Source organism: Amphiura filiformis, chromosome 13, assembly GCF_039555335.1.
Source record: "Amphiura filiformis chromosome 13, Afil_fr2py, whole genome shotgun sequence".
NCBI lineage: Eukaryota > Metazoa > Echinodermata > Ophiuroidea > Amphilepidida > Amphiuridae > Amphiura > Amphiura filiformis.
The window spans coordinates 17,262,055-17,283,397 of NC_092640.1; the positions used below are offsets into that span (position 1 = coordinate 17,262,055).

General features: G+C 36.3%; 1 protein-coding gene across 1 annotated transcript in view; it reads left to right on the plus strand.

Annotated features, from left to right (window-relative positions):
* LOC140168061 (hsp70-binding protein 1-like) overlaps nt 1-18,808 on the plus strand; it is a 114,990-nt gene extending 96,182 nt beyond the window's left edge. Inside the window, exons 3-7 of the mRNA XM_072191364.1 lie at nt 9,364-9,574; nt 10,549-10,773; nt 12,628-12,783; nt 13,702-13,910; nt 14,932-18,808. Of these exons, the coding sequence (XP_072047465.1) occupies nt 9,364-9,574; nt 10,549-10,773; nt 12,628-12,783; nt 13,702-13,910; nt 14,932-15,009 (879 nt within the window). The 3' untranslated portion in view covers nt 15,010-18,808. The remainder of the gene's footprint in view (nt 1-9,363; nt 9,575-10,548; nt 10,774-12,627; nt 12,784-13,701; nt 13,911-14,931) is intronic.
* Nucleotides 18,809-21,343: the final 2,535 nt, after the last annotated feature.

The window sequence follows — 21,343 nt, forward strand, 5'->3', positions numbered from 1 at the left end:
TGCATACGCGAAAAGACGATGTTTGGAGGTCCATGAATGTATAAAGGAACCATTTACAACTTTGAAAAGTATGTATCCTGGGGTACTTATTTGTGTAGAATTCAAATCTGGCATCAGAAAACTTGTAACTCCTTTACTTTAAAAGATATAGGGCCCTCAAAATGCAACTTCGTCCATCCGGGACCAACTTTGGGGGGTCAAAACTCCAAAAGTAAAAATAATTTTATTGTCCATTTTTTTAATTGCTAGTCAGAGCCCTTTGGTAGGACATTACTCTTAACCAATATTGAGCCTATTAGAATATTTTTAGCTGAGATATTACCCATGCAAAACCCCAATTATACATTTTTTGTACATTTTGATCCCCCTGAAAACCAATGTCAGGCATTTTGATCCACCATCAACTTCAGGTATGTTGAAAATATGTCCTTGGACAACATTTCTGAGAGATATTGGCTTTGGGACTCGATGGCTTCAACACATCAGTAAGGTTTGCATTCTCCATAGAGTTGTACATAAGCCATTATACATGCGAAATCAAAAATGCGACACATTTTTTTCTGATGCCAGATTTGAATTCTACACAAATAAGTACCCCAGAATACATACTTTACAAAGTTGTAAATGGTTCCCTTTATACATATATATGACTTGTAGCTCTTGTAGTTTCTTTTTTTCAAGTCATGGTAAGGTTGGTCAGCGTTTGAAGAATAATTTCTAATTCTGGCAACTCATTATTTCCTCCCACCTTTGTACGGTTTTATGGACCTTTTAATGGGGTAAAAGTCACATGGCCCAAGAGAGCTGGAGCGAATGGCAAGAAATTAAGTGTCCAGAATGCAGTGTCCAGAGGCGCTGACACGCTCGCTGTTTGGACATAGCGATTTTCATTAAACTTGCAATTGGTACTTCTACTTGAAAATAAATATGGAAATTGTTTTCTGCCAGAGTTCATCACATACACTATGAACCACAATGGCCTCATCCTAGTACCATAGTTCAGTAACCTCAATTAAACAATCATAAAGCAAACTTTGACCTTAAATTGTGGTGTATGCGTTTGTGTGCGAATTTTCCAAAGGTCATTCAATGAATGTGCAACTGTATTGGGGTTAAAGAAATGTGCCCTAAACTTGTGGCTTTCATAGATGGGCATTAAAGGTCCGTAACCCGATCAACAGCATCATCCCCGATTTTTTCTCATTGTTGTTGAGTTATTGATATCATAAAATGAATGAAAACAAAAAACAAAAATAAAGAAATACATAAGAGGCGAAATAAATAAGGAAACATGACCTATATTGTCAAGCATGATACGAGGAATATGAAAAAAATTATGAGAGCACCTCCCCCCCATTAAAAAATTAGTTAACAAATAAAACAAAGAAAAATCATAAATATGTGAAAATGTGCATGATATAGCTAAAAATAAAGAAGTAAATACAGCATGGGCTATCTTGTCAAGAATGATAATGAGCGCAGTGATATGTAATGTTTTTTAAGATTAATCAGTATGAATAGAGGGTATAAAAGTGTACAGGGGTGAGCCGGTTTTCAGTGCCAAGGCGAACACTTCCTGTTTCCACCGGGACATGCACTCGGTCGTTGTTTCGGGATGCCTGACCAGAATGCAATTCACGCGTACCAGTGTATTGGCTTGCTAATATGTTAATTATTCACATTTATGCTGAAATTGTTCCCGTTTGCTCACATAGATGGATCAAGGGGACAATATTTGACATTGTATGTAAGTTTGAAGAGAATCCATATCCTAAACCGATAGGGTTACCCCCCTTTAATACCAATAATGTTATAAATTATTTAGTGTTTGTGGTTGTATTAGAGTTATAAAGATAAGCTCAGATAGCTAATAATAAACAAAAATAATAATAAACTTAGTCATGTTGAACATTTTGATGATTTATTAGTAATTAACTCAACCATGTTGAACATGTTGACGATAATTTAGACATTTTTTTTAGCAATAATAAATTCATTATAATAATAATAGCTTTATTTATACACGGTAAAAAACATGTTCAATACAGTATTGTTCTTCCACATGTCCGTGTGGATATTAAAAGTATTACTAACAAACACAAGTTAAAATTAAAAATATAATATATTAGTGTACATAGACTAAAAACTAAAATTAATACGATCTTTTACTAAAAGACAAAATATATATAATAAATAAAATAGTTACCCTGCATTCTTCCTCATACAGTCACACTCACACATGCACTCCTCTCTCACCCTCTCAACACACATCCTCCATACATCTTTCACAATAAAACGTTATAATATGATTTATGTACAAGTTATATTTAAATTATTAAAACACATCAAGACCACTATTGCACAAAAACATACAAAATGATAAATTATTCAAAAATATTATTAGGAAATAAATTATTAAAACACATCGTGATAATTTGTAGGTCCACTATTGCACAAATACAGAAATTTCATATTAATATAAAATACTATAAAAGTAGCACCTACGTTCATCTTCATACAAGCACACCCCTTCCCACCATGAAACAACATACACTCCACTCCACTCACCCCTCACTTACATACACGCACACCCCAACTCACCAAGCATATTGTTAAACCCTTTCATCCCCTCAACACGCATCATTCATACCCAAGATCCATACATCAGATAATGATTTATATACAAATTAAATTTAACTTATTAAACACATCATCAAGATCACTATTACATAAATAATACAGATATTAAACAATATAAAATATACAAAATGATAAATTATTCACAAATATTAAAAAATAAGTTGTTTAAAATGTTTCACATTGCACATGCTTCTAGCATTGTCATCAATCGAGTTCCACAGTTGAGCACCTCTATAACTAAAGCTACGCTTCTTATATTCAGTATTTGGCTTATCCATGATAAAAACATCTTTATTTCTGGTGTTATAGCAAGTTTCTTTTTTAACAAATCTATTGCACAGATATTTTGGTGCTTGATTGTTTACAATTATATGCATTGTAACTGCTTCGTTTATGTATAACTTTTCTTCAAGATTTTTCCACTTTAAAACATTTAAAGCTTCTGTACTTGACTCATATCTACTTACACCTGTAATAATTTTTGCTGCTCTGTTTTGTAAGACTTGAAGTTTACTACTAGGGTTTTGTTACATCTTCCCCAAACAACATTGCAATTAGTCAAAGTGAGTTGATGTTGAACATTTTGGTGATTTAATATGCACTACTGGCTCCACTTGTCATACTTCATTGTATTTTTAATATTTTAATACACTTACATTAAAAGCCCATTCAGTGAGTTGCTCACCTCGACAATCGAAAAAATCATCAAAATTCAGATTTTGGTACCATTGTCATTGTCATTGTCATAGCTGTGCTAACATAGCCTGCTAGTGGTTCAGCCGAAAGCTGTGTATTTAAGACAAAATAAGGCATTTACATGAATCTGTAATTTATATACTGACAGTACCGGTATATAAATTAGCTACACATATTTGAATGGGGCCTCAACTTTGTCAATACTGCAGTTTTCCTCATTTTGCCATTTTTTCCATTTCAAGAATAAATGACAATTTTAATGACTTATCCTACACTTTCAGACAATTTGTAAACAATTATTTTGCATGTTTTTGCATTTTCACTGAAAGATGCTCATTTGAAAATTTGATCTTTCATATTGAAGATATGAACTTTTATATTTATTGTTAAAGCCATAATGTATGTTCTTTTAAAATGAATTTGGTCAATTTTGTTTAAATCTGATTTTTTTTTGTGGCATTTTTACACACATCCCAACTTGGATTCAGCCAAATTCATAGTGATTTTAGAACAAAATAGCAAGTTTGAATGAAAGTCATAATTATAGAAGATCACAGTTAAGCGGCTATAAGATAGTATGCAAGTTTTCATTTATTTTACCTACCGTATTTCGTCAAATAGTCGCCCCCCTCAAATAAACGCCCCCCACCACTTTTTTCAACCAAGATGTTTCAAAAATACCGATATGTGACCCCTCGGCACAACTGAGCCCTGAAGTCACCAATCATCATTTTTGAGATATTCAACCAAAATATTCTGCTTAAAATTACCTTTAAAATGATGTATATCATGTCTATAGTACTTGACATTTAAGTAGTGAAAAATCAATAAAACAGTCAATAAATCCTTTGTTTCCTATTGTTTATTGTTAAGTTCAATGGAGCATATCTCAATAGTGGCACTGGCGACATCCGGGCTCAGTTGTGCCGAGGGGTCACATATTTCCATGCTTGTGTAGTAAGCTTACCAAGTTGCGCACATGGTCGATAATAGTGTCAATAATTGGCGAAAATCTGGATCAGAAACCGAAGTGAGCCAGAAGTCAGTGTTTCTAGTTCATCATTTTAGCGTGTGTTTTACTTTACCTAATGATTTTAACGGGAATTATCGTTCTAAAATTGACCTTATTTGACGAAATACGGTAAATACTTTGGCTTTAAAAAAAGCTTTCCTGGCAGTAGTTACTTAGAATATTGTATAATATTTAGCAAAGATTAACCAAATTAAAAATTTGACCAAAATCATTACAGCTTTAACTTGCCTGTAGCTCTGTGGTAAGAATTCTTGCTTCTGGTGCATGAGATTCCGGTCATTTGGAAAAACTTGCTGAAATTTTGACCTGGGAAAAATATCAAGCAAAATCAGTCGGAAGTCAGAAATATTGATACAAAGGAAACATTTCCTTTTGTTTCCTATTGTTTTGGAAACTCTTTAACTGCTCATAACTTTTGAACTGGTTGTCCAAATTCATTGGGGTTTTCTGCACAATGTAGCTTTGCAAATGCTGTGTACAATGCTATAAGAAACTGAAAATTGAATATGTCCGACTTTAGACTGATTTTGCTTAATCACACCACATATTGTCTGAATAAATTGGCACATCTGAGATGATATAACATTGAAAAACATGTTTCCTTTATAAGATCATTTTTAGCTCATTTGCTCGCAAATGTAGCTATAGGTGTAGTCCATTTTTCTGTATGTTTTTTACTTTCTCTTGCTACATCGTTTGACCAATGGAGCTGCTAATTTGAGGGAGCAATCTTTGCATGATCGTTCATGATTGTTACTTAATTAGCTAGGAAAATTCGGACGGAAAGTGTGATTTTTGGAGCATTTTCTTACGAAACTTTTTACCAGATTTCATAGAAAAGTCTCCTTTACAGACTGTTTGTGGTGCTGATCATATTACAAACACTGTTCTAACTCCTTGATCTGGCGATTTTGTAAAAGAGATGTTGAATTTTAATTGCTTCTGTGCGGCTCCAATGTTTGCTTTTCAGTGTTGCTTGCCATACATTTTGCAAGTCCATAGATATTGCACCAAGGCTAACTAATAACTCAATGGTGCTGCTATGTGCTAATAATGTGTAATTTTTCCAATTGGGAGGTTTTTGGGGGACCAGTAAACAACTATAAAGGTTTAGCAGTCATAAAATACTGAGCAAATAAACTGAGAGCTAATTAAATACACTTAATTAGACCAGGCAAACATGTTGTGAAAGTAATTATATCGAGAAGGTCGTATCTGCAATAGCTACCCTATACATAATCTTAAAAATAAAGCACTTGACAGCTATTGCATAAACCCTACCTAGATGTGTTTTTACAATTTTGTATATAAGAGATAAAGTACACATAGGGGTTTAGGGCAAGAAAACCCTACCTGCAATAGCTGCCAGGTGTAAAATGTGTACAATATAGAATGCAGAAATTACCCAAATGTCTATGGAGCAGCTATCACTGCAAACCCAGAATGTCTAAATTCAGCAAAACTTCTAGTATTGGAGATTAGATATGAATCTAGAGTATTACTATTAGCCTTTGTTAAACTGATACTGGACAAAATTACTTATGGAAACAATTATTATAGACACATTCATGGTCTGCTAGCTCCCTCCCAATTGGTTTGATATACACTTTTTCTGAAGATCACTAACTATTATTCAATGTTGATTGTTGTACAACTATATGTAAAATTACTGCTCAAATAATACTATTAATAACATCACCATTGAAATCCATGCTTATTGTTTGCTAGCAATTCACTGAACTGGAAATTGCTCCTTTGCAATGATTTATAAGAGCCCATAATGTTACCCATGTTTGCTTCTTATTCCAGAACCACCCATGTGTAAAATGCACCCTATGCTGTTTTGGGCTTATTTTGAGTCTATTTATCAGACTACATTTGAGGTCTGATCTTCTGGATTGTATACTCCCCAAATAGTGGTCTAAATTTGTGCCTATATTTAGTAATTAATCCCTCATTGTTACTGCCAACCCAATTTTAGAGGATCTGCTGAAATACAGGGTGGTGCGTTTAAACATGGCCTATCTCCCATCATGTTCAGTATACTCTAGCATTATACGTGAAGGCAACAGACTATGGGCAATTATGTTGTGCATAGACAAGGTGACAGCCTCCACAGTGCAAGTTGAATCATGAATATTGGTTATGTTTTTCAGATTTTACAGCGATTTTAGTGAATTGTGATACCGGAAGTAACTGCTGCATGTTGTAGGGTTTTATAGGGATAGGATTTTATGTAAACAATGAAAAAAAAAAAAGGAAAACAAGCTGAGCGTAATCGGGTAATTAAGTTACGTATGAAAGGCTACAGTATTACTGAAGTGGCTAAAAGCTAAAAATCGTTCAACATGTGGGTAAAGAACATTGGCCAACTTTGAAGAATAAAAAACGCAACAAAAATTTTTTTAACATGGCAGCCTCCACAGTGCAAGTTGAATCATGAAAATTGGTGACATTTTTCAGATTTCACAGCAAATTTAGGGAATTGTGATAAGTTTATAAGTAGTTAAATAAAACTAAATGAAATAATTATGCTTGGATGGTTATTATTGTTTATTATTGTTTATTATTGTTTACAATATACAATATACAAAATAAAATATGGTGGGCCATGTTTCAACGCACCACCCTATATAGGCACTTTGAGTTTGCAGTGTATTGTCCTAAACCCTCAATATAATTGTTTCTTGTTTTTCTTCTCACCCAGTTGTTTGTCTCCAAGATAAGTACTTAGTGGTCCAATTAACATTATTGTTATCTTATTGACTATGCAGCTCGTAAAAATTTGGCCCTGCTTTATATTAAGGTGAGACAGGTGTAATCGGTTTAAAAAAAAAAAAAAAAAGGAAGGTTTTTATTTCAAACTCTAATCGTGACCATGGGTCAAATTGCTAGAATTGTACATTAAACACAGCTAAACAGACACAATGCAATTTGCAGGCAGCAGCTTAATCAGCGCCAATATTGCAACATTGAAACAAACAACTATTCAAACATCCAATCCAACCCAACCACATTCCCCCAAGTAGGCAATGAGGATGAAGTGCCTTGCCCAAGGACACAACTCGTTGGCACGAGCGGGGCTCGAACTCACAACCTATGTATTATGAGTCGGGCGCCTTATCCACTCGGCCACACGTGCTCCCGTCAAAATACTTCATGAGATACCACTATTTTGAAATATGAAGTCTTCATATGAGATACAATGATTTATTTCACATAAATTTGTTGGTTTTTGTGTGAAGATCATAGAAATTTAAAACTTGGTACAAAGTAATTGATATAAACAAAAAATACTCAAATGTTAAGCATATTAATTAACTAATTTGCATATTTAATTAGGGAAAATGAGCTACAGCACCATTGGTGCTCTTGTATTTTATTACATTTATTACCCAAAAACATAAAAATATGATGTCTGCAGCAAAAGGGTAACTCCGAACAAGCACAAGGCCCAAAAACTGGAGCCCTTATACACACATCAACTACAAAAACCAAAATCTGAACATTATACAGAACATTGGCCAAGTGTATAGATACATTTAGGAGAATATTAATATGATTAAAATGTAATAAAACATGTTAGGTCAAAATACTTCATGAGATACCACTATTTTGAAATATGAAGTCTTCATATGAGATACAATGATTTATTTCACATAAATTTGTTGATTTAAGGTTGAAATACATGTAGTACACAAATACCACATTTTCACTATGAAAATGGGAAAAATTGGTTCAAGAAAAAAAAAAGGCAGTTGATTTTCAAAAAAATTTGGGTTGGTCAAATGAGGCCACACATATGCGCTTATTTTGCCTTGCATAGAATTCATTGAGCAGCTGGATAACTGAGAGGACCATAATGAAGTCTGAATAATGGAGTTTGGACGATCATAGTCTGAATTACACTTTTGTAGGCTCTCTGTTATGTCACTCGTTTCAATCTTATGCACAGTTAGAGAAAAGAAAACTTTTTGAATCTGAATAACAGAGGGAACCATTATAAAACAGGTCTGGAGAATAGAGTCTAAATTACACTTTTTGCAGGCGTTCTGTTGCATCCATAGATTAAAACGATAACAGACCGCGTACATCCAGTCAAAGTCTCAGTATCACCCGATAATGAGGGCCGATTGTTCCATGAAATGGGACACACCGACATCGCCTGGCTAATTATTACTTGGTACACCAGAGATACTAAAATAAATACCCGGGGGCGATACACGTGATGTGCTATGCACGATTTTGATATTCAGACAAAAATCTTTGGATACCGGGGTAGAAATATCTCCGTAAATGATTTTGTCTAAAGAAACCAGATGTGGTTCCTTGCACTTGAATATATATGTTGAACAGATATGACAGTCGTTAGCTTGCGTATTGAGAAAGAAGCTTGCGTGTTGAACTCAAAAACTAACCATAATTCTGATTTTATGATGTGCCGAATTATATAGCGCAGTGTATAGGCCAATCGTGGGTAGTCTAAAAGCATATGACCTATGGCGTACCATGCTCGACTCACGCACAGCGAGTTCAGTCACCGTGCAATTGTCAGTAGCCTTAGTCAGATGTCCTTCGGCCCGTTTAATGCGCCTCAAAACTATTAAACAGGTCGGATGTCTTTTTGTATTTGTTTTAATCAACCTACCATGGCGATTTCTGCCATGAAGATATCGGGGCGATGACACTGTGTGGGATAGGCAAGACTGCACTAACGGCATATTTTTATGGTCTATCGCGTAATCGCAAAGGCACGCAACACTCTATTGTGTATGAAGGCGCACAAGCTGGCGTGATTGTCAGACACGGCACGATTAAACAATCGGCCCTCATGAATATGCGAGAACTGACAGCATACAATGCACGGGGACTTTGACTAGTTGTATGCGGTCTGTTACTCTTTCGTCCATGGTTGCATCACTCCTTCAAATGTTATACACAGTTAGATAAAATGAAAGCTATTTCAATTATCTGTAAAATCTTGTTATTTTCAGCGTGCAGAATGGCTGAGCAATGCGCTGTCTGGGATGTACAAAGATGAGGTGAAAGAAATGGCTGAGCAGGTTGCCTTCTTGAAGGAAAGTTCAAAGGTTACTGAAGCAGTGGAAGGTCATGAGGTCGAAGGTCGTGAAGATTTGGAGGAGAAAAAGACAGAAGCTCTGGAGTATCTATTTGATCTTGTTCAAGGCATAGACAATGCCAAAGGTAGGTTGGGGTTCCGTTAGACTGAATTTGAAATCTTTTGGTATGTGTAATAAAATTGTGGCAAACACCATATTTGACCAATTTTTGCAGATTATGTGATAATAATTTGAGCTTTAGAATTTGATACTAAAGGTAGTCATAACTTGGGGAGGGGAGAGGGTAATTAACACATAATGTTCCCCAGAGAGGCCCCTCTTTTGGATTTCGCAGCTCTGAAAGACCTCTAAATTTGACCAAAGAGACCCTTGATATTGATAATTCGGCTCTAAAAGAACCCTAAATTGTTCATTCTTCACATTTCTGAGTTTTTTCTGGTAATTTTCTACTAAAAAGTCAAGAAAGACCCTTGATTTGGACTGTTTTTAGCTTCAGAAGACCCCCCTTTTACTTGTTCGCAGCTCCCAAAGACCCACCACCTCAAAATTCTGGGGGAACATACAAGGTTATTTTGGACATATTTTATCTGCCTCTGTGTCATTTTCTTTTGTATTTTCTGGGTTTTTCCCCACAAGGCTGATTTTTTCCTTCATGGTAGTGCACAGAATTGCCTGTTTGGGGAACCCACAGAATTAGAGAAAGAGAACCGGGACCTGACCGCGATCTTGATACAGGCATGGAGCAAAAATTGGGGGTATTCGGTTTCCCTCGGAATGCGTGCGAGGCATTCGTTGTCATGCAAGGGGGACATGGATGATAGGCGCATTTGAGAAACGCACTTGATGTGACCCGCACGGGAGTGCCATGATGCTTCAGATGAAACACAGAATTGTTTTCATTCGTCTCTGCACCGCGTCGGCAAGGACCCAAATACCCCTGATTTTCTCTCCATAGCTGACAGCATGATTGTATGTGGCAGTATAGGGAGTCACGGTTCTCCTTCTCAAATTCTGTGGGGGGAACCTCATAATTTTATGTTATTGAGCTTTTATAATGCCAATAGTCTTTTTGTATTTGTTTTAATCAATAAAATACAGATTTCTTAAAAGTTGGTGGTGGTGATATCCTACAACTATGCTTCAGTGACCCAAGTTCAGAGGTCAGATGGCGAACTCTTGACCTTCTAGCAGCATTGTCACAAAATCACCCTAGTAACCAGGCAGAATTTCATTCCATGGGGTTGATAAAGAGATTACTGGAGGTATTGGATAGTAGTAGTGAGGTGGATATGGTGAGAATTAAGGCTCTCTATGCTTTATCATGTAAGTATGGGCTGCCCAGGGGGGCCACTCAGAATAATACTTGTAAGCATCCGCGTGAAAGAAAAGACAGATTTAGAGTGGTTTTGAAAAGCAAAATGAGGATCTGTGCAGATCCGCGATTAGGGTTTCAAAACACTGATTTTACTAGAAAAAGGGTGTTTTTTTAAGGACGATCCGCGCTTAGGGTATTTTTTTTTAATTACCCAATTATCAAGTTATTTTGGACAAGTGTGTGGCCATTTTAATTTTAAGCTTGCCAATGAATGACACTCATACCGACACACGCAATGTCTTTCCTTGGTTTAGGGCAAATTTCAAACAAATTCTTCGCTTAGGCTGTTTTTATAATGTCTGTCCTTGTTTAGGGGCAAATTTCAAACCAATTCAATTCAATTCAATTCAATTTTATTTGGTTTCTTCTCACGTACAAAATATTAGTATAATACAGAAACAATCAAATACATTTTAAGGTATATGAGATGTGGATGCCATCAAGAACGCTGGGCGTGTGGCTGATGGCACCCAAGGTTACACCACAATATGTTTACATCCATCTCAGAACGATGCACTTGTCGGCTGCTACATGTGTCTCATTTCACATAATTGCTAGGAATAAATACCAGACTCATCTCCAAAGTGGAGGTCACTTCAAATCATCCCAAGTCACATGGTTTAGAAATACAGGTAACATTTCTTATACAATTTGACTTGGGGATGATTTGAGGTGACCTACACTTGATTTGAGTCTGGTATTTATTCCTAGTTATTATGTGAAATGAGACACATGTAGCAGCCGACAAGTGCATCGTTTTGATATGGATGTACACATATTACAATGAAAAGCACAGATGCCAGAGATTCCTCGCTTAGGTGTTTTTATTTGAGTAAAATCCTCTTTTAGGGTTAGTTTGATACATTTTCAACATCTTAGCTTAGGGTCATTTTTGAAAGTCAATTCACACGTATGCTTACAACTTTTATACATGAGTGCCCCCCCCCCCTGATGGGCTGTTCCTGTTGAAATCCATACACCCTCTATTGAAGACATGACCTTAATCTTCCACACAAAGAGAGTGAATTTCAAATGGGGATACCTCCATTTGAAATCTATACCCCCTGTGTGGGATATTAATGTCATGTCTTCCATAAAAGTGTATGGATTTCATCTGAATAGCCCAAATATTACTAATTAAATTCTAAACAGCACAAAAAATAGGTATAAATACCTAAAATGCCCAAAATATGCGGTTTTTTGTGTTAGATGGTTCTGTGTTTGATGCATGTGTTGTTGGATCCTGCATGTAATGATGGAGGACCGTGTGAAGTAAAGGTGCTGGGTGGGCGCTTATAGGGGTATGGGCGGTTAATGGAATGAATACGGTAATCAATATTTTTAAAGAATTAATTACATATGGTGAGATTTAGAAAGTTACATTGTTTGTTACTGTATAAAAAGATATTCTTTAATGGGTACCAACTATGCACAATACTCAACAAATTGAAAAGGCTGGTCAATGTATAGACCGCTTGATATGTGATGTCATTGCCCAGCAGTATGTGCATGAATCCTTATGGCAATTTCCATTGTGCTTTGCCCTGCAGTATGCGTACGCATCGTAGTTTGCTCAGGGCACATGCATTTTAAATCGCCCACCACATTTCATATAGTACAAGAAAGCAATTGAACAGTGTAGCGGTTCAATCAAGCATATCGATAGACCAGTCCCTCGCCTTCGTTGATAAACAATGATGTCAAGTGGTCTATAGGTTCCTATTATACAAAAGCACCTGTTATAGTTATCTGAGATTCATTAGTATTCATCATGAAGATATAATTGTGAATTTTCTTTTCAGGTTTATGTCGGGACAATGACGCATGCCTAAGCAACTTTGTCAAACATGACGGTTTCTCCGTACTGATGAGAGCCATGCAAAGTGACATTGAAAAGCTTCAAATAAAGGCCACATTCATGCTTCAAGCTATCCTCATTAGTTTCCCACAACACAAAGGTAGGTAGCTTAACCCTATGAGTACTATCTGCTGATTGGCTACAAGAAGGTTATATGTGATTTATTGAGCCAATCAGAAACGTGGCAAGAATCTTTTGTACAGATGAAATCGATGAGTTAAAATATTTAGAAGCTGTCTTTTTATTCATCACTCAGATAATATATCGTACAATTAACGATTCAGAAAATTAGATGTTTTGAGATTCTGGAATATACAGAGCATTATGCTGGTTTCAAACATTCTGCCTCTTGCCACTGAGTGGCGTGACGCTTCATCATGACGCTTGCACTTATCTGCTAGTGGAGTGCCACACCACTGAGCGGCAGCAGCATGACTCTGAAAGCCACTGTTGCCGCTCAGCACCACTCCAAATTCATATTCTTTCTCATACTTCAGAGCGGCACTGCTTCGAGTTGACTTTAATTCAACTCCCAGCGACGCTGCCGCTTTGGGCAAAGCGCAAAGAGGTGGAGTGTTCGATATATTGGCTTGCTGCTGGTCACGGTGGTTTCTGGTGCGACTCGTAGTGAAGCAAAATCATCTTCAAAGCGGCAGGAAATTTTGAAACCAGCATTATACTTATATTATAATGTGATACAATAATCCAACCAGACCAAAGTTGCCATTGATTAAATTGAAATGTATAGTAAAATAAAGCAAACACGAGAAAATAAATTTTACTTAACATAAAAAATGTCATGGACATGAGTATTTCAACGTCAGTAAGCTTAAGGTACTGCTTAAGCTAGTAATCATAATAACTCAGTTATCAAAATGTCAATTTTTGATCTGAGTGGATCAGATTGTCTCACGCATAGGGTTTAACCAACCAAACCTATTCTCAAAACTGGTCCTTGGACAACTTATATTTTTAATTTTTATTGTGTTTTTATTATTTTGTCCTAATTTTTTCACAGATACACTTCACAATATGGGAATGGTTCATCAATTAGTCTCACTCCTACAACAAGAACATGCTATAACACATGAACAATTTATTCTAGCACTACTGAACTTAGTCTCTGGGCATTCTGGTTGTATATCAGATTGCTGTCAACCAGAACTACAGTTTGAAGAGTTACTCAAAAGTCGAGTTGAATTTTTAAAAGACAAGGAAGAGTTCATGGTAAGTGTAGTACACTGTAAAATGTTGATTTTATAGTGAATACCGTAGCATTCCAGCATAATATGCCTCTAAATGAGTTTTTTGTTTGACGAAAGACACCCTCCACAAAAACATTACTTGGTCTTACAATTATACGTCTGTAACAATCGGATAGTTGCTGAAACTCCAAATAATATTTTTGTGGAGGGTGTCTGCCTTTCGTCTCTTTTGTCAAAATAACACTAGTTAAAGGCACATATGCTTGTAAATGGAGTTCTGCGGTATGGCACCTATTTGTCAACCAGTCGCCTATCATTTTTCGGTTACAGGTCAACTAGTCCGAAAGGTCATTTGTTTGAAATCCCAATAACTTAATTATAAACCCTAATCATTAACCTAACCCTAAACTTTACCCTAACCATAACCCTTATCCCAACCCTTAAGGCCCGAAAAAAATTGCTCACAGCGATGTCCTCAATTTTTCTCCAATTTCTACTTTTTGCACGATTGTAATCCCCAATTATGTACTTTAAATACTGAGCTGGAAATGCTTTAATTACAGTAAAATTAGGAGTTTTTATAATAAAACCAGATCCTGTTTTTATTCCCCAACATGTGGATACACACAGTAGACGATGTAGCCACTGGAGTACCTCATTTGGTCAGTCCGAAATTAAAAAAGGACAACTGATAATGAAAATGAACAATATTTGGAAATCAACTAGCCCGACTTAATATTTTATTTGCCCTGCTCTGTGCGCACATTTATTCACCTTAAACCTTATGGAGAACGATACAGTAGTCAGTCACCATCAGAGGCATTTCTTTTTTGAGGAGCGGGGATTTTACCTCAATGATATAATATAAAATATTTTGAGAAAAGTAAATTTTATTCAAAATAATTTATTTTTATCAAACTATTGGTAAATTTTGTTTTACAAACAAAATTTAACAATAGTTTGATACCTAACAGTCCTGATGATATTATTCAAAGTAAAAAAAGGTTTTAATTTGTATGTTTCTTGTTTTCCCCTCTCTACAGGAGGAATTGGAGTACTGTCAAAAACTGATGGCTATTTGCTTTACAAAGAATACCAGCTCACAAGGAATGGATAGATGACATGAAAAATAACAAACAGGCAACAGATCAACTATAGAGGGTGTCCCAGCAAGTATACTTCTGGAGGGGGGGGGTTGTAAGATGGATTATTGTGCTTGTGATGGCAGTTTGTTTTTCTAAAAATACCAGCTTAGAATGAATGGATGAATGACAGGACCATGGACAAAAAAGATAACATACCGCGTACAAGCAGTCAAAGTCTCAGCATCATCCGATAATGAGGACCGATTGTTCCATGACAGGCAAAACTGCTACGCACTTTTATTTTTACGGTCTATCGCGTAATCACGAAGGCACACAACGCTCTATCGCAGATACGTATAAGGCACGCATAATACTGGTGTGATTGTTAGACACGGCTTGGCACGATCGGACAATTGGCCCTCATGAATATGCAAGAATTCACAGCATATAATACATGGGGACTTTAACTGTTGATACATGGTCTGTAATAGTCTGTGGACAGGACAAATAACAAGCAAGCAACAGATCAATTATAAAGGGTGTCCCAGCAATCCTTACACTACTGGGTAGGGGGTGCACATATCTCTATATAATCCATGGCAGATTTTTCTGATTTTTCTTTGATGGCAATCGCTAGCAATACTGACATCATCCATTGATTTTGTGTGTGAAATTTGGTCTTCAGTGTATTTTATGGAGTGTTTGATTTACATTTTTTTGAATGTGGACATATTTATTTTCTGGATGAATTTTTTAAATTTTAATGGTCAACTCATCCCAAGATTCATGTAATAGAACATTGAAGAGACCAAATTTTAAACACTGCAGCTTGTATAGGAATGATGTTACTGGGTAATTTCTGATGACCGCTTGCTAAAAAGTAGCTAAAAATATGGGCTATTACAGCTGTAATCAATACACATGTTAGAGAGAGAGATAACAGTTTTTATTCAGGGTATTTCATTCAGTTTATAAAAACTGGTGTCCCATGAGACATTAATAATGATAAGATTTTAACAAGTTTTACCATAGACTCTGAACACTTCAGAGTCTATGGTTTACATATCAAAAGATAAATGCATCATCAGTCTGCTGCGGAGCAGGCGACTATCAGCTTCCTCCAACTGTTGCGATCTTGGGCAAGCGAAACAGTTTTGTTTGGCTGTAGCATCCCTTCAGTATCTCCCAGGAGGTGCTTTACATACTGTAAGTATAGTGTGCGCAACCATCCCGGTTTCCTCTTCCCATGTGGTGGAATATAAAGGGCATATTCTTTCACAAGCTCATCGTCTATAAGACACAGTGTATGGCCAAGAAATTTGAGTTGATGACTCTTGACACAATTCAATAAAAAAGAGCAAAATTGAAAAATGTTTACATACAGTAATATTTACAAGCAATGAAATAATGTATTTATAAAACATGAATTTTAACCAACCAGAAGTGGAATTTAGTACATATAGATGTGGAAAGGTATGAATCATGTGATTATGCTGGATTTTAACATATTCACATTCATTGAGGTAAGATTACTGCGAACATCAGACGAAAATCTGTTCTACACCGAGGCACCTCTGTAAGAAAAAGTTTGCCTGAATTATTATTCCAAGATAGTAAGACAAGTGGATTACAAAATTGACTTCTGGTACATTTCGAGTGAATTGAAGAAGTAAAAATAAATTGTCATGAGAGGTAAAGATGGAGCAGCTTGATGAAGACATTTAGAAGCTGTTTATCCAATTTTTATTTAATCTGCCCCAGGAAAGAGTATTCATCATGTCAGCAATGGGTGTTAATGTCTACAGACAAAATAACAAGCATGTACACCTCCTATGTAAGACATGACATCAATCTTCCACACAGGGAGTGTTAATTTCAAATGGGGTTACCTGAATGGGTGATTCAGGTCATTTTGATCTGAGACCATAATACCTATGGTCTCAGATTTTGATCATATCTCATGTCTTTTTCATAAGCATTTCAAATAACTTGTTCTGTAAGTGTAATCTTCAGTGTCATATGCTAGTGTAAATTAATCATGGTGTCTGAATTTGACAGTCTCACTTGTGCAAAACAGTTCAATAATAAAATTTACAGAGGAAATTTTATTCTACCTTCATTTTGATGTCAGATTTGTCTTTATCAGATTGCTTTCACATTCGACATACCGTAAAACCTCGTTTACAAGCATATAGAGTGCTTTTGATGAAAGCTAAATTAATCCAGACGCCATCCATCAACAAAATTATTATGATTGAGTTTGAGCAAATTAATTGCCGATACAAACAAGTACTATTGAAAGACCAATCTATATTGGCATATTTACGTCTGTCTCGTTTTAATTTAGCTTTCATCAAAAACACACTATATGCTTGTAGACGAGGTTTTATGGTATATGTCTGCTTTTAGCACATCTTTCTTCCAAAAATGCAAAAATCTAAAGACTATGTCTGATAGTCACTTTGTTCATCATTGAATCATCATCATCATCATCAAGTGAAGCCATTTCCATAGTGTAAACTGGGTCTGTGTGAAGAAAAAAAAAACAAAAACCGAAAACTGATGAAATGCAAAGAAAATAATCAGCAAATAATGTGCTTCTTTTGATCTCATTTTCACAAATTTACCGTGGAATTTCTAAAGTAGTGTGTCAGTTGAAAGCCATTATTATAAGGCAGATGTTGTGGCCTGAACTAAAAAAGTTTGACGCTGTTTATCGTTTTTTGCATCTGAACTCTTGGGTCCAATTTCTCGAAGCTTGGCTAGTGGTCAGGCTTCCAAAGCCAGCAGGCTAGCCCAACCAATGTGGATCCATTTTATTGATTTATCTTTATAGGTGATGTACAATGTGAAATTGTAAGCACTGGTATATAGGACTAATTGGGCTTAAGCCTGATGACAAAAGAAACCTGGCCACTAGCCTGCTTCGAGAAACCGGCCCTTCATGTCTTCAATGCATGTAGTCCTAAGGCTATTTTTGAACATTCAGTATTTAACACATATCAGGCTTTATAATGATAACCAACCAAATATAAAAGGCAAGAACATGTCAGGTCATATTTCAATGTATTTAGTATATTGACCTCTATATGCACTATTTGCAGTGGGTATTTATTTACACAATTTTGTTTGGAGTCTAGTATGCTGCACACATTGTCAAAAGTAGTTTCTTGGGAACTGATTTGTTTCCATTTTTATTCAAAAACAAAATTGTTTTTGCACTGATTTACTTATTTTGAAGAAAACAATATGTTGAACCATGACTGGCATGTGTTCAATTAAATTAATTAAGTTTTAAATCACTTTTGTTTTTTGGAAAAGTTGACATGTTTTCAAGATATCATGTTTACCAGCTAATGCGGACGTTTTTATGAAACTTTTAAATTCCAACCGTGGACGTCACTGCAACCGGGGACCATCTTAACCGAGATGTGCAACTGATTGAGAGTGCATCCCCTATTGTTGATATAAAATCAGTACCCGGTTGATAGGTTAAAATCCAAAATTGTTTGTATAATTTGTGTAAAACGGGTCAACGTCAGCTGTTAGGCGCAGAAAATCAGAAAAAACACATCCATGTTTTGCTAAACACAAAGTCAGGCGCCACTCTGCAAAAATAAATAAAGTCAGGCGCCGCTCTGCATAAAATAGAGGGGGCGCGTTCCGGTGCGCCCCCCCCCCTAAATTCGCCCCTGAAATACCTGTAGGGGTGAATTGAATACATAATTAATCGTATCATGCTGTGTAAATGTACTGATGTATCATGTTGGCCGATTCATGTTTGGTTTTTTACTTTTTTGTATAAAAATGTATATCCATTATCAAAAACAATAAATACGGCTTAGCATATTATGTAGTATTTTAAACCAAAGGTGTTTCAGTGTTTCAATCTGTTGTATTGTTGCCATTATATTCAGTAAGCTTCCACTATGACTATTTATAACTTTTTAATTTATTAATACACACATGACCCATGGCGCCACCATACCAAGACCACCAAGTGTGACCAAATCCTCACGTGATGACCACTATACAGAAAAGGATAGGTACTTTATGGACATATATCATCAAAGTTAGTAATAACTTAAATAGCAAAATTATTACACATTGGGAGAATCTGAATTTTTGCTTTGTTATAAAAAACAACCGTTTGGAAGTATTTGCCGACAGGAAAAAATATTTATAGACACAAGCGCTCACAATAATATGACAAAGTTGAAAAATAGATACTTTTACTGCACAATCTGGTGTTGCTTTACCACCTTTGAATTCAAATGTACAGGAAGACCACTGCCATGCTAAAGGTCAATCTTCCTGTTAACAAGCTGTTATGGCAGCACAGAGGTGGTTATGTGTATAATGTATAAATTTGTATTTATAAATGTAGTCAAAGCTAACTGATATACCATTATGCCTGGGGAGCACTTAACTTAAATTTGGTTTGGGTGTGTGGCACGCTGCAGCATCAAACTTTGGAAACTTAAAACTGATTTTCATGTGAGAGTCCCACCCCCCCCATTATTCTGCCAATGTTTATAGACCCTGACCCTGATGTTTGGGGGTCGCCATTCAAATCTACACACAATGATTATATCCAGTACTTGAAAGAAGCCAAAATCGTCAAGGGCCATTTGAACCCTTCGGTTTGAAATCTACAGGCACTCACAAGTTTTTAATGTTACTCTGGTCCACATTTTGTGACAAAAAAAAAAAAAAAGCGCAGTGATTTATAGTGCGCTACGCTTTGACAGACACTAGCAACGCCTAGACATTGATCTAGACATTCCACAAATAACCTTCGCAACCAGGATCAGCTCCCCGAGTTTCGTACGGGTTACAACAAGACAAATTAGCAGTAAGTTCCTTTTCCAGGGAAATTCAAGCCAATTCAATTTTTTCCACGAGAGCGTACTAGGCACCGTCAGGGTTCGAACTCGCAACCTCTTGCACAATATTTACCACCTTTGCATTCAAATGTACAGGACGACCACTGCCATGCTAAAGGTCAATCTTCCTGTTAACAAGCTGTTATGGCAGCACAGAGGTGGTTATGTGTATAATGTATAAATTTGTATTTATAAATGTAGTCAAAGCTAACTGATATACCATTATGCCTGGGGAGCACTTAACTTAAATTTGGTTTGGGTGTGTGGCACGCTGCAGCGCCAAACTTTGGAAACTTAAAACCTGATTTTCATGTGAGAGTCCCTCCCCCCCCCATTATTCTGCCAATGTTTATAGACCTTGTTTTTTTAATGATGCGGCGACCATTCAAATCTACACACAATGATTATATCCAGTACTTGAAAGAAGCCAAAATCGTCAAGGGCCATTTGAACCCTTCGGTTTGAAATCTACAGGCACTCACAAGTTTTTAATGTTACTCTGGTCCACATTTTGTGACACTTTATAAAAAAAAAGCGCAGTGATTTATAGTGCGCTACGCACAGACACAACGCCTAGACATTGATCTAGACATTCCACAAATAACCTTCGCAACCAGGATCAGCTCCCCGAGTTTCGTACGGGTTACAACAAGACAAATTAGCAGTAAGTTCCTTTTCCAGGGAAATTCAAGCCAATTCAATTTTTTCCACGAGAGCGTACTAGGCACCGTCAGGGTTCGAACTCGCAACCTCTTGCACAATATTCGAACGCCTTATCGATTGAGTTGACTTGATTCAGCCTTAAGGGATCCCACCACTAAATCAAGTTCCTATTCTTTTATGTGTTAAAAGGTACGCAAGAAATCATCATTTTATCATGGTTATAAATAACGTCATTGTTCATTCAAAACATCATTTATTTTTCCAAAAGTTTATGATATATTCTACCCTAGAAGCAGCATTTTTTTGGTAGTTGAGCAGCTCGATTTTTCGCAGCGGTGCTTCGAACATGAGGTAAACCATACCAAACTCTACAGCTCAGCGCCTCTATGTTGTGACATAGGTTGGTCCATTGAACCAAAAAAACGTCATAAAATTTCAGAATTGTAGTATTTTTGCTCAGATGATTAGAAAAACATCCACAGAGCACAACTATCACCAAAAAATTGGCATATCAGCCTTCATTTCAAACTTTTTTTTCCATTTTAATGTACCTGGTATGGTCAGCGAATTAAACACTGGTTCATATTTCTTCAGTCAGATAGGGTTGGACCCGATTTAGTGGTGTGATCTCTTAACATGTAATGTCGGGGATTGATGATGAGGTCGGCCGATTGATTATGTCTTGCTCACTTTGACAAAAATTCATGAGTCAAGTAGGCATAGGCAAACGTCCTGGGAGGGGTCATCGCCATTTAGGGGTCCATTTTGGCTATGCATGTTGCAGTTAAGTGCCAATTTGGCTGAATCAACACATGGGTCTC